The sequence below is a fragment of the Bubalus kerabau genome, chromosome 3 (assembly GCF_029407905.1).
Source record: "Bubalus kerabau isolate K-KA32 ecotype Philippines breed swamp buffalo chromosome 3, PCC_UOA_SB_1v2, whole genome shotgun sequence".
Lineage (NCBI taxonomy): Eukaryota > Metazoa > Chordata > Mammalia > Artiodactyla > Bovidae > Bubalus > Bubalus kerabau.
Genome location: NC_073626.1, coordinates 132,833,333 through 132,847,698, shown reverse-complemented (window position 1 = coordinate 132,847,698; position 14,366 = coordinate 132,833,333). Strand labels below are relative to the sequence as shown.

General features: G+C 49.2%; 1 protein-coding gene across 2 annotated transcripts in view; it reads right to left on the bottom strand.

Moving 5' to 3' along the window:
• GYPC (glycophorin C (Gerbich blood group)) overlaps window positions 1-11,960 on the bottom strand; it is a 49,186-nt gene extending 37,226 nt beyond the window's left edge. The window contains exon 1 of one of the 2 annotated variants that reach the window (XM_055572944.1): window positions 11,757-11,960. In XM_055572944.1, coding sequence (XP_055428919.1) covers window positions 11,757-11,793 — 37 coding nt within the window. In that variant the 5' untranslated portion in view covers window positions 11,794-11,960. The remainder of the gene's footprint in view (window positions 1-11,756) is intronic. The other variant, XM_055572942.1, reaches the window with a different exon arrangement.
• Between the last annotated feature and the right edge of the window lie 2,406 nt (window positions 11,961-14,366).

Here is a 14,366-nt window from a genome sequence, read left to right as displayed (position 1 = left end):
TGGAATCATCTATCTATTGTATTGGCCAAAAAGTTCATTTGGGTTTAAAAACCTGAATGAAATTTTTGGCCGACCCAATAGTTTCTAACTTTTAAGATTTCTTCACAGAGACTCGAAGAACCTTTCTTGTGGATTAATTGGCAAAGTGATGGACAGCTGGGTGTATGCTGCAGTCTGGCTGTAGGCAAATAATTTAACCATGTATGTTCATGCATGCCAAGTCGCTTCAGTCGTGTCCGATTCTTTGTGACCCCAGACTGCAGCCTGCCAGGCTCCTCTGTCCATGGGATTCTCCAGGCAAGTTTACTGGAGTGAGTTGCCATGCCCTCCTCAATTTAACCACAGTGAGAGTATTTTATGTGATGAAAATGTCTAATATGGAAGGACCCTCCAAAAGCCCCCAAACTTCATCAATGACGACAAATAGTAATGAGACCTCAGGTGGCCATTCTGATGCAGCAGCCAGGAGACTGAAAACTGGGTTACTGAAGCCCCTGGTGTCCAGCCATGACTTGAGAGTGACAATCACAAGGGGGTCCTGGAGTGGAGTTGCCAGGCCACCCAGCTCCACTACACAGATGGGCTTTTTATCTCTTTCATATTTCCAGACTTCATCTCACCATTTATTTTGTAGAAATGTCATTTCTCCTGAAAATAATTGCAATGGAGATTTGTAGATGTGACATTATTTTTTAATGTGTGTATTTTGGGGGGTTGGGGACCCTAGGTGGGAAGCCATTGCTTTTGGAGATTCAGGGATGGATGGCCTTCATTCCTTTTGGTGACTCTATAGTCCCAGCATCAGCTCCTCAAAGTCATTACATCATCCTGTCCCCACTTAAGAACCTGATGAGTGAATTTCTGTGGCAAAAACAGTGTATTCCCAAGGGAATCAGAGACACACACACACACACACACACACACACACACACACACACACACACCCCACCTTGCTCCACATACTACATCTGCTTGTGTAACCCTCCTAACATTTCTGAGCTTCACTTTATTCACCTACCAGGGAAGGCAAGTAGTGCCTCCTTTTTTTTCTTTATTTTTTTAAATTGAAGTATAGTTGATTACAATGTTGTGTTAATTACAGCTGGTATAGCAAAGTTATATATGCATCCCTTTTAAAATATTCTTTTTCATTCTAGTTTACCATAAGATATTGAATATAGTTCAATATCAATAGTTCAGGAGTGGGAAGTTGAGGTAAGCATATGTAGGCTTCTATATACAGAATGGATAAACAAAAAGTAGTGACTCCTGAATGAAGAAAGGAAATAGATTTGAGAGTACCTAGAGCAGTAGCAGCAAAGAAGAATATGTAGTGCTGGAATGGTCCCACGGCTGGTGATATTTCAACAAAAGACAACTCTGCCAACACAGGGGTGGGTCTGTGGTGGAGGCATTCCAGGAATTGGCCAGGAATTGGTGGGGGCATTATTCTCTCTGGGTGCCCTTGCAGTGACCCTGAGAGGCAGCTGCCCACTGCCTCCCTGAGGAAGAGTAGGACCTGTGTGTGGGTTGGCCTCAGCTGGTACAACCATCACAGCCCAGCCCTCACAGGGCACAAGGAACATTTCATCAGCAGCTGCTCGGCTGCCAGGTGCGGGCTCACTGAGGAGGGCAAAACCAGCACAACTGGCCCCATGTGGGGTGGATAAAGAAAGGCCTTTCCTTCCAAGGCAGGAGAGTAAACTCAGGGACACATGGAGACGAGCAGACCACTGGACTGCCAGGGTCATGGGCAGCCCCTCCCAGAATGCCATCTGCCACATCCCAGAGGCAGATGGATACACCAGGCTGGCGGCCAGACAGCTCCAGTGATTCCCAGTGAGGCCCTGTTTGAACCTCAGTTTCCATGTTTCTAAGCTGGAATTAATAAAATCTACATCTGGGGAGATGGTGAAGGACAGGGAAGCCTGACATGCTGTAGTCTATGGGGTCACAAAGAGTCGGACACGACTGAGCAACTGAAAAACAACATCTGGGTAACATCTTCCGGTTGAACAGGGTACACTGTGTATCCCCCCTGGGCGTGACCAACTGCACTCCCCACCCTGCCTCTGCACCTGTGCTGAGATCCACCATCCACAGTGATCAGTATGGGTCCAGCAGGCTTTTCGTGGCTGCACCCCTTGGCCCCTCACTGGGTGGACTCCTTACACTGAGGTCCTCCATCTGTATCTCTGCCCGGTCTCTTTATGAACTGCCTTCCTCCTGTCACCTGGCTATCCCATAGGTATCTGAAAGTCACCTCTGCTTAGAGAGACTCTTCCCACACCCTTCTTGATTTTTTATGTATAATTTTACAATGACCACGAATTGCTTCTTTTCACAGTGAAACAGGACAAAACTTTTAAACTTTGACATGAAGAACAACAGCCTAATTTCATGGCTGAAAAAGGCAAGAGGATAAGAGAAATACAGAGATGGAGATACAGAGATAGGACTTCCCTGACAGTCCAGTGGTTAAGACGCCGGGTTTTCACTGCAGGGGGCACGGGTTCGATCCGTGATTGAGGAAATAAATTTTTTTGCGCCGTCAAAGTTTTTTTTTTTTTAAAGGGAGTATTCTGGGTATCCTCAAGCATTTGCTTTTGATTCTGGCAATCTCCCAGGGTAGAGGCAAAGAGCAGGCATGGGGGAGCCACGGCAGCAGCCCAGGAGCTCTGCCTTTGTTGGGGTGGGCAGGACTGCTGGAGAGTGGGAGAGTGGGAGGATTTGACATGGAAGCCCTGCAGAGGAGGGTCAGGGCTGTGGGCACTGGGCAGGGACCAGTGGGCGCCAGGCCCTGGGGCCTGGATGGGCTGAACCAGGTGGCCTGTGTGGGCCTAGGTGCTCTGTCTTCCTGGGTCCTTTCTCCCCACCCTCCATATTAACAATCATATTTTAGAGGGACATTGATATAAAGACAAATACAAGGTTTAGTCTTAAAAGTTCATTTTCCCCTTTTGATTGCAAAAGAAACACCTTTTTCTGTGGTTCTCTAAAAGCTCAAAGTGCTGTGCCTAATGTGTGAGGCAGCCCTGGCTGAGTCCCTCGTAGAAACACCTGCTGTGCATGAGCGAGTGGTTGGTGGCTCTCGGCAACTCACGTTGCCTCTTGAGTTTCTATATCATCACATGCAAAATGGAGATAAAATAATCACCGTAGGGCTGCTAGAGGGTGAAATGAGATAACTTAAGCAGAGTGCAGCCAATTTTTTATGCTCTGACTCAAGGAGACAGTTGGTCAGGACAGTTTATAGAATTTGTGGAAAAGAGGGAAAAAAGAAATTGTACAAATTAAAAAAAAAAAAAAAAAAAAGACAACTCGGGATTTTCAGCCAAAGCAGAACTGAATTCACTAAATTGAGAACTTTGGCAGAAGCTGAAGGAAAGTTATTCAAATGACAAGTCACTCCCAGGGGCCCAGCTTCCTCGCAGGAGTTCAAGTGTGGGTTGGAGGCCGGAAGTGGTGAGAAGGGGGCCCACCCAGGAGAGAGGGGACACCAGCTCTGCACCCGCCCAAGGTGGGAGGGAAGGAGCCCCATGTGCACGCAGGTTGGGGTGCACAAGGAGGGCTGGGAGGGGCAAGGCATCGGGCTGAGCTAGAGGCCATTGTGGGCCAGTGAGGGGCAGGGCTAACACAGGACAGGGAAGATGCAAGTGAATATGGGACCAACAGCACTCTCTGTGCAGATCAGACTTGTTTACACTGGTTGGCCCTTCACATCTCCCCATCCCTCCACCCACCCATCCATCCATCCCTCTCCCTCCATACACCCACCCATCTCTTCCATCCATCCCTCTATCCATTCGTTCATGTATGATTTTAAGGAGCCTACTCTTCCTCAAGACAGCCAAGACTCTTATTGTTAAGCAGGCAGTGAAGCTGAGGGAGCAAGGGTTGTTCTCCTCAGATGCTAGCTAAGAAGACTAAGCTGCAGAGGGTAAAAGGTTGGTTCAAAGTCACACAGCTGGTGGGAGAGAACACATGCTGTCTGCCCTACCTCACCCACTCTGTGATAAATACTGAAAGAACAGACCCCTTGGAGGAAGCTGTCCTAGCACAGAAGGGCACAGTATCCCAGAGCTATTGCAAAATTGACTTCTGTGCTAGGTCTGAGGGCTTCATCTGGAGCCCTAGGACCAGGGTAGACTTTGCCTCCTGTCTTTGGTATTATTTTCAGTGGCCAATGAGCAAACAGGGAGAGGAGCCGTACAGTGGAGAGTGAGCCAGAACTCACTGAGGACACCATAAAGCACTCAGGCAGGGACAGTGATAAATGCAGACCAGGCTTTATATCAGGACTTTTACCCACGAGCTGAGAACAAAGGGGCCAGCACTATGTTCAAGGCCACGGTCAAGTCAGAGCCGATCCACATTCAAACCCAAAGCCTGAACTCTAAAGCTGGTCTTCTAACCTCCTTGTCACTAGACAATTGAAGCCAAGTGTATTTGCACTAAATGGCTTCACAAGGTATAATAGAGGGACCTGAGCTTGAACTCCCTACTTGCTAAAGGCTGTGTGTATGGTGAGCATCCCAAGAGAAAGGACTTTCCACAGCCGGAGACTTTGGTGTCCAGTGAACACAGAGGTCACAGATAGGAACCCAGCACAAAAGGCAGATAAGCAGGACGATTTATCTAGTTTTGATCTGGCAAACCACAATCCCCTTCACTGTAAGACATGGCTGAAATACGTATCCACAGCTACAAATAAAACAAGAAGACTCTCCATTCCAGGGTTCAAAGGGGATGTGCCGGGGCCCAGGGTCAGCTGGTAGGTGCATACTTGAACTCTCATAAAAGTGTGCATTGTATGAAGGAGAAGGGGGGTGGGGGTCCCAGCCTGTGCTCCCTGCAAGTGACGTGCCAGTCAGTCCATTACAGTGGAGATAAAATACCTACATTATGTGTGCAGTGAGATGATGGGGCATCCTTGTCCAGAGCATGTTCCTCCCTGCTGCTGCTGCTGCTAAGTCGCTTCAGTCGTGTCCGACTCTGTGTGACCCCATAGACAGCAGCCCACCAGGCTTCCCCGTCCCTGGGATTCTCGAGGCAAGAACATTGGAGTGGGTTGCCATTTCCTTCTCCAATGCATGAAAGTGAAAAGTGAAAGTGAAGTCGCTCAATCATGTCCGACTCTTCTCAACCCCATGGACTGCAGCCCACCAGGCTCCTCTGTCCATGGGATTGTCTAGGCAAAAGTACTGGAGTGGGGTTCCATTGCCTTCTCTGATGTTCCTCCCAAAGGCCTCCAGTTCAAGGCTCCTTTCCTCAGGGACCCAGCAAGGGTCACAGGTGCGTCCACTGAGCAGCAGAGAGTATACCAGCCACAATGCTTTGGCAATAAGAGAAGGGAGGTGTGGCAGATACAAGACAGACTATAATAAAAGTGTCATACAGAGTTACTCATCACAGTCATTTTAAATTTCCAGTGTGGTAATTCCCACATCTCTCACGTCTGGTTCTGGTGCTGGCTCTGTATCTTCAAATTGTGTGTTTTGTCTTCTTGTATGTCTTGTAATTTTTCTTGGCAGCCAGATGTGATATATTGGGTAAAATGACCTATTGGGATGGGGTGGTGAAGGGTAGGGAAAGGGGAGCACCCTATGGTCTAATGAGGTCTATCCTTTAGTGAGCCTGTCTCTCTGGACTGTGAATTTCACAAGTGTCCCTCAGTGTTTTTCTCTCCTTGCAGGTGGGCACGGAAGGCTAGCATGGGCTGGAGGTGGGAATTTCCCTTCCTCTAGGTCAGTTAGGGAGAAGGCAATGGCACCCCACTCCAGTACTCTTGCCTGAAAAATCCCATGGGCGGAGGAGCCTGGTAGGCTGCACTCCATGGGGTCACTAGGAGTCGGACACGACTGAGCGACTTCACTTTCACTTTTCACTTTCATGCAATGGAGAAGGAAGTGGCAACCCACTCCAGTGTTCTTGCCTGGAGAATCCCATGGACAGGGGAGCCTGGTGGGCTGCCGTCTATGGGGTCGCACAGAGTCGGACACGACTGAAGCGACTGAGCAGCAGCAGGTCAGTTAGGGAGAAGGCAATGGCAACCCACTCTAGTACTCTTGCCTGGAAAATCCCACGGGTGGAGGAGCCTGGTAGACTGCACTCCATGGGGTCACTAGGAGTCGGGCACGACTGAGGGACTTCACTTTCACTTTTCACTTTCATGCATTGGAGAAGGAAATGGCAACCCACTCCAGTGTTCTTGCCTGGAGAACCTCAGGGATGGAGGAGCCTGGTGGGCTGCCGCCTATGGGGTCGCACAGAGTCGGACACGACTGAAGCGACTTAGCAGCAGCAACAGGTAAGTTAGACTCTGACAGTATCACATCAGATCAGGCTCTGGTTAAGTTTCCCTGAGGCCAGACCTTGTTAAGAACAAGTGCACTTATCCCCTCCTTCCTGCTGGAAACTCAAGATGACTTTTCTCTGATATTTACTGCGGTCACCTGGTCAAACTCCAGATAGTGGATCTCACCATATTGTGTGTGCGGGGGTGGGGTGGGGCTCTCAATGACTGGGCCTCTACCCTTAGGGTTTTTAACTCACAGAGTTATCCACACTGGTTTAGCTGCTAGGTCATGTCTGACTCTTGTGACCCCATGGACTGTAGCCTGTCAGGCTCCTCTGTCCGTGGGATTCTCCAGGCAAGAATATTGGAGTAGGTTGCCATTTCCTTCTCCACACTTGAGTCTTGAGCAATTTATCAATCCTAAAGAGTCATGAATGAGAGCTGGAAAAGATGTTGGGCCAAGAGGATGGGCAGGACTTCAGAGCAGGAAGGTGGGCAGCCAGTGATGCTCTGATACAGATCACAAGGCGAGACAGGCCAGTGGCTGTCTTTGACCACAGGGAACCAGCACACAGGCTCTCCAGTGGCCGGAGAGAGGGTGAGGGGAGTTGTGCAAGGTTCAGCCTGTGAAGGAGCCCAGCGTCTTGAGCTCATGCTCCCGCTGGCCTGAGAGAAAGAACCGACACTTGACAATATCTGCCCTCGGCTAAGATTTTGCACACTAACATTTGTTCTGGAAGGATGTACCCAAATTAAAGTTTATAACGACTAAGGGCAGGAAGTGGTGTTTCCACAGAAGTTCAGATTATGTAATGCTCTGAAGGAAACCCTGAGCAAAGATGGGGAGGGCAGGTGGGGGAGCAGAGGAAGCGAAAATGAAATACCAATCAGTGAATGCAGAGTAGAAGAGTTTTGTGGTGATGCCCGGGGCCCATTAGCATGTTCTTAGAATTGGTTTGGGTTTGACTTTCTGTCCGCTGCAATGTATTATTTACTGATGCCCAAGTTTTAGATTAGGACCTATTGAGCAGATGATTTTAAAAGGTGTTTTTGGACCTTTGAATGGACATGGGCCCAGGCGTGTTGGCCCCTGGGTGGTCTGTGTAGTCACCTGTTCGTGTCTGAGTTGCTGGCTGAGCACTTTCCTGAGCTAGGCACCAAGTGGTAGGGGGCAGTTGGGGTCACAGAGCTTCTTAGAAGTCAGAATTCCTGGAAATGTGACAGACCCAGAAATTCCTCAGGCTGCAAAGTGTCCTCAGGGCCCCAGTGAGTGGTTTTCTAATGTCAGGAGGTTCCCAGGGAGGCCTTAACTGACCAGCAGGTATAGGTGTGTGTATCGGGGGCAGTACCCAGAGAGCCTGGAGGCCTGAAGCAGGCAGGTGTAAGGGTGTAGCTGGAGGGACAGGGCGGTCCAGGCAGGAGGAAGGACACTAGGGAATGTCCCACGCTGGCTGTGGAGGGCAGCAGCTGGCCCAGTGTGGGTCAGGCCTGACCACACAGAAGGGGTGATGGTAAGCAGTGGTGGACTGAGGTTGGACCACAGGCCTGGATGAAAAGCTATGGTGTGGTTGGCAGGTTTTAAGCATCTGTGCAAAGGCACAGCCCTGGTTTCCTGGGCACGGTTCTCATTGCCTGTGGGAGGCAAAAGGCCCTGCCTGGCACACATGGGCAGCAGGCCCCCATGCACCTAATGCCGCACTCAGGTTAGCCTCTGTTGGCTATGGGGTCTCCTAGCCTGTGTCCACAGCCTGGCTGTACCCTGGGGACCAGGAAGCCCTGAGGATCATCATTCTCCAGCCTCCAGTGTTTCATCTGCAAAGCAGGGAAGAATATGCCTGTGAGGCCAGGCAGTGGAGGAATGACCCAGGCAAGGCTGGACCATGGGCCTAGGCATATAGGTACTGACATTGCTTCTGTTACATTATCAAAAGCAAACTCAGCTGCTCTCTGCTAGGGAGACTGGAGATGATTAGCACCTGCAGGCCAGGTTTGCTAAATTCTGTTAACAACAACATCTGCCAATACCACATCACTGGGCACAGCGCCAGGCCCTTATTCTCTCGTTCATCACACGATTCCCAAGAAGTAGCTGTTGTGATTCCCAGTGACAGATGAGAAAACTGAAGCTCCGAGGTCTCCTATATCTCCTCAAAGTCAGTAAGTGTTGGGGATGGTATCCAATCAAGTCTGACTCCCCAGCACAGCACTTGTGGGGCTCAGGTCCACCCTCTCACTCACCATGAGAGACAGCGCACTTCATTTAACTTCTGGGGCATATTTCCTCACTGCGGGTAGGGAACCTGCTAGGAAGTGGGCAAAGGCCATACAAGGTACTTCTCAGCAAAAGAAACACAGTACCTTACAGAAGTGCAAAAGCACGTGTAATTACAGAGGCACATTTAAAAGTGACAACATGGGTTACACATCAGATTGGCCAAGATAAAAACCACACAGTGTGAGTGAGGATGTGGGGAAACACCATTTTCATTGGCTGTCGGAAAGTGTTAGAAATTCATGTGACCTTTTGAAGGGCATTTTTCAGTATCTAAAAATATTTCACATGTATATACTTTTTGTCCAAATTAAATTCTGAGGGAAAGTATCCTAAATGTACATAAACATATGCAAATGAAACCCTACTTACAAGGGTTGTCATGGCAGCACTGTGTCTGGTTAAAAAAAGAAATCAAGACTGTACACAACCCAAATGTCCATTTTTGGAGGAATTGGTTAAATAACCCATTCATATTCATACTATGCAGCCCCAAGAAGGATGGATCTGTATATGGTGATAAAGTATACTCTGCAAAATATGGTCTTATGAAGAAAAAAAAAAAGATGAAGTAGAATACATGTTTCATTTTGTAAATGAAAAAGCAATTGTAGAGACATACAATACTTCTAGAAAGTTTCTCATAAATCTATAAAGTCCCTGCCCTGGAGGTGGGAAGAAACTATCCTTTTCTATTATAAACTCTTCAAACATTGTTTAAATTTTCTTGTTTTGTTTGTAGCTTGTGCTTAAGAGTGCCTAAGGGCTTGTGCTTAGGTGTTGTGTTTGCTCACCCTTTGGAAGGTGTTTAGGTTGGGGTCTCAGAAGGGTATTTGATGGACTATATACCTGCCACTCAAAGAGGCAAACTGACTTGAGTTGCCAGCTTCTCCTTGCTGGTGAAGGGCCTCTCTCTCCCCATGGTAGATGGGCTGGTGAGCTCCCACTGCAAGCACAGGACACCTCTTACCCCACATTCCTATTTCCCTGGAGGCACTGCAAGTCCCCAGAAATAACTGGCCAACTCTTGGCACCCTTGGAAGGTCCAGTTGCTGGCTGTGCCAAAGCCATGTGACTCCAAAAGCCACGGATATCTGGAGGGGTTGAGCAACAGCTCTGATGGAATGTCATTTGGCACTGAACACAATCCTCCCTGCTTTTGCCAGAGGTAGCGCATTCTATATAAAGCTGCCAGACCTGGCCATCTCCTCACTGAGCCTGATCCTCTCCATCAAGGGCAAGGCGATTGATTTCTGCACATAACTCCTCCGCAATAATTGTGGCCTTTGGGTTTATGCACCCAGTTGGGTAGGGGGGGCCTGGCTGGGAGGGAGCAGCAGGTCCTCTCGGTTGTAATATCTGGCTCTGGGGGTGGGGTAGTGATGTAAACTGAGACAGGAAGGATATAGACACATCCTGCCCGAGTTAGCAGCGGTGGTGAGAAATAGAGCTCCATGGTTCTCCCACGGCAGAGATCCTGCCAGAAAGTAAATCCTAAGGGTAATCTGGAATGGTATGCAAGTAAGGGCTGCATCTCCATCAGTTCTGGAAGAGAAGTGTTTGCAGTCATTGGTCAAGGGTCAAGGTCTGAAACCTGAATCCTGGAGAACCACTGTAGAGGGGCAGGGTGAGTGGATGGGTTGGGGGAGGGCAAGGCTCCCTGAGCATGCCCATCTTCTCCAGACTGGAAGGATTGTAGGCCCGCACTTCCTTGGTACCTGAATTGGAAAAATCACAGTGCCCTGTCCCCTCAACACTGGCCCCGAGACACACATACACACTAAATAGTATCTGATTCACACAAACACACACTCACTAGTGTCTGACTCACACTCACAGACACATACACAAAGGTAAACACTAACTCACAGGAGCTCATGGATCCTCAGTATGATACAGATGCTGGACATTTATTAAGCGCTTAACATGTGTTCATCTCTATGCTGAGCCACTGACGTGTGTCAAATCTCACAATCCAAACAGGCATACTATCCTATTATTCCCACAAAGGATGATGAAACTGCAGCTAAGGGAGGTTGGTTGGCCTCAGGTTCCTGTAATAAGTTGCACACATGGTCCAAAAGCCAGCAGGGAGGAACTCGGAGCACCTCATGGGCACACACATGGCCATGTACACAGAGAGGCGCATGGTGCACAAAGACAGACCCAGTGGCTCTCGCCCAGGCTCAAGTTTGCTGCCTAAGGCCACACAACCATTTTTTTCAAAAAGACAAACAAATGGAGTGTGTCTCCAGTACCCATAATCATGACCCTGTTAACTACTAAATGTATTACTTTATAGACTCAGTCTCCTCTCTGACAGTTTCTAAGAATCAGACCTAGTCAGGGTAGGGAGGAGTGATCAACGCTGGTTTTGTTTTTTTTTTTTTTGGTCTGTTTGCTTGTTTGTTTTTTAAATGAAAATTTAATGTTTATTGCAAAAGCCCAATGGCGGGGGAGGGGGTGATGTTGGGGGAGGCCCAGTAACATTTCAGAACATTGCTTTTGAAAATCACAAAGAATCCCTGCGGGATTTCCTGTCCTTAAGAAAACATGTGCCGGTTTTAAAAAGAAAGAAAACAGGCTCTAAAGAATTGCAACCGCCCAAACGGTCAAGGCGAGCCGAGCCGATCCCTGCAACATCTGCGTGTGGCTGGTTCCCGCCCGCCTGGGAGAAGAGAGGAGTCGGGAGTTAGCAGAGTTAACTCCGAGTTTCTCAGAACTCGCCTCCACCTTCCTGCCAGCGCAGTCCCAAAAACAACTTGTGCTTTCTCTCTGCGCTGCTTACCGATCTGTCTCTCCCTCTTCATTCTGCGCTGCTTACCGATCTGTCTCTCCCTCTTCATTCTCTCAGGGGAAAAGTTCTGGCCACAGGCACTTCCCCACCACCACACAAAGAAACAGAAAGCCAGCGGGTGGCCGCGGGGACGAAGGTGGCCTCTCTAGGCCCGGGGCGCGCTGAGCCCGCGCACCAGGCTCTGGGGACAACGACCCCGCGATGCCCAGGGCGCTGCGACGCCCGAGTTCCCGCGATGTTCGGTGACGCGGTCGTGTGGGTCCCTCGCCCACCAGGAGGCCGGGCGGCAGCCAGAGTCCCTGGGTTCCTTGGCCACAGTTCGGGCTCGCCCCCCCCCCCGCCCCCTCGGTACCCGTCCCCCCCTCGCCCCTCCCCCGGCGGGTACTCACCTTGCTGGGTCGTGGTCAGCGGCAGCGTAGTGCTCATCGCTGACCGGTGCGGGGCACGGCCAGGGGGACCGTGGCAAGGGTCGCGATCGGCCGCTCCTGACCCTCAGCAGCCGGAGGAAGCGGCACCTGTGTCACACTCCTCGGCGCGGACCGAGGGGAGGGGCTCCGGCCAGAGATAGGCAGACTTCATTTAGTTTTTTCTGCAGACTTGGCTGATGGGGTTCCCACCCATTTTTTTTTTTTTTTAAACACATACACCGCCCACTTCTGAACTCTTCTGTGCTCTGACTTTCCTGTGTGAGAATCACATTTTTCTAACTAGTTTCTGTTTCTATCTGCAGCTAAGAGATAGAGGTTGTGTTTGAGAATTACCCTGTGTGTGGGCTGAAAAGCGCCCAGGCGTGACAAGATGGGCTTCCCGGTTCGGGACGGTGACCAAATAGAGCCAGACTTACCTTGGAGTCTTGGCGGATCCTATGAGGCCTCTCAGAGCCTCGGAGCCTTTGTGGCCTGGGGAGAGTTGCTGGCCTCCTCCTGCCTTAGGGCAACTGCCCCAATCCGTGGGCTTATGTTTGGGAAAGATTCTTAGAAAAAAGGGTGCTGGGTAAAGACCCTGTGACTTGTTTGAATCACCTTTGTCTGAGGCTTTCAGACAGAGTGGAGTGTTTGGAGAATTCACTTTATTAGGCAATTAAAAACTCGACAGGGATTTTGACACTGGTTAAATGAACTCTACCCATCTCAACCAAAAAGAATGTTGTATGATATATAGCATTATATTCTCTTCACCTCTCAGAGAGAAAGGTAGGGAGCTTAAGAACACGTCACCTTTATTTTAAATCCCTGTCCAAGGAAACACCCTGGCCTTCTCCTGTCTTTTCTGTGGGGTTTTCACTGCTGTTTATCTGACAGTCCTCATCTCTGCTGCAATCTCAGGGCACCTTTCCAGTAGTCTGTGCAATGTGTGTGCAGTTGGGATTACCATCCAGATTGAACACAACTCAAGACTGCCCCCTGGAGGTGTGCAATGCAGATGCTCTGCCCCGTTTCTCCCAGCCTAAACCACTCCTGGTGTCTTTACTAGAGCTGCCTGTTTGACACAGTGGAAAGTATTTCTAATTCTCTTTAGTTAGATAATGTTTATAGCTGCTACTAAGTTGCTTCAGTCGTGTCCCACTCTGTGCGACGCCATAGATGGCAGCCCACCAGGCTCCCCCGTCCCTGGGATTCTCCAGGCAAGAACACTGGAGTGGGTTGCCATTTCCTTCTCCAATGCAGGAAAGTGAAAAGTGAAAGTGAGGTCGCTCAGTCACGTCAGACTCTTTGCAACCCCATGGACTGCAGCCCACCAGGTTCCTCTGTCCATGGGATTTTCTAGGCAAGAGTACTGGAGTGGGTTGCTCATTGGTTATAGAGCTTTAATCAAAATTCCACACTCAACATGTCTTATGCTGACGAGAAGTGAACTCTTCACAGAATGTCTTTGGCCAGGTGTGGAAAATTTTAGTCTCAGTTTCCCTATCTGTAAAATGTATACAAGAACAATTACATTCCAGAGTTTTAAAGAGGCAATGTCTACATAATGACAGTGGGACAAAAAAGGCATTTAATAGAAGCTGGCAGTGATTACTGTAAAGGTTTAATATTTTATTTTGTAATACATGTAGGTTCATGTTGGATAATAGCATTGCCTGTGTTCAGTTCAGTCAGTTCAGTTCAGTCGCTCAGTCATGTCTGACTCTTTGCGACCCCATGAATCACAGCACGCCAGGCCTCCCTGTCCATCACCAACTCCCGGAGTTCACTCAGACTCATGTCCATCGAGTCAGTGATGCCATCCAGCCATCTCATCCTCTGTCGTCCCCTTCTCCTGCCCCCAATCCCTCCCAGCATCAGAGACTTTTCCAATGAGTCAACTCTTCGCATGAGGTGGCCAAAGTACTGGAGTTTCAGCTTTAGCATCATTCCTTCCAAAGAAATCCCAGGGCTGATCTCCTTCAGAATGGACTAGTTGGATCTCCATGCCATCCAAGGGACTCTCAAGAGTCTTCTCCAACACCACAGTTCAAAAGCATCAATTCTTCGGCGCTCAGCCTTCTTCACAGTCCAACTCTCACAACCATACATACATGATCACTGGAAAAACCATAGCCTTGACTAGACAGACCTTTGTTGGCAAAGTAATGTCTCTGCTTTTGAATATGCTATCTAGGTTGGTCATAACTTTCCTTCCAAGGAGTAAGCGTCTTTTAATTTCATGGCTGCAATCACCATCTGCAGTGATTTTGGAGCCCCAAAAAATAAAGTCTGACACTGTTTCCACTGTTTCCCCATCTATTTCCCATGAAGTGATGGGTGTGCTAAGTGTGCTAAGTCACTTCAGTCGTGTCCGACTCTGTGTGACCCCATAGACCGCAGCCCACCAGGCTCCTCTGTCCCTGGGATTCTCCAGGCAAGAATACTGCAGTGGGTTGCCATTTCCTTCTCCAATGCAGGAAAGTGAAAAGTGAAAGTGAGGTCGCTCAGTCGTGCCCGACTTTTAGCGACCCCATGGACTGGAGCCTACCAGGCTCCTCTGTCCATGAGTATTCATAAATAAAGCAACTGCAG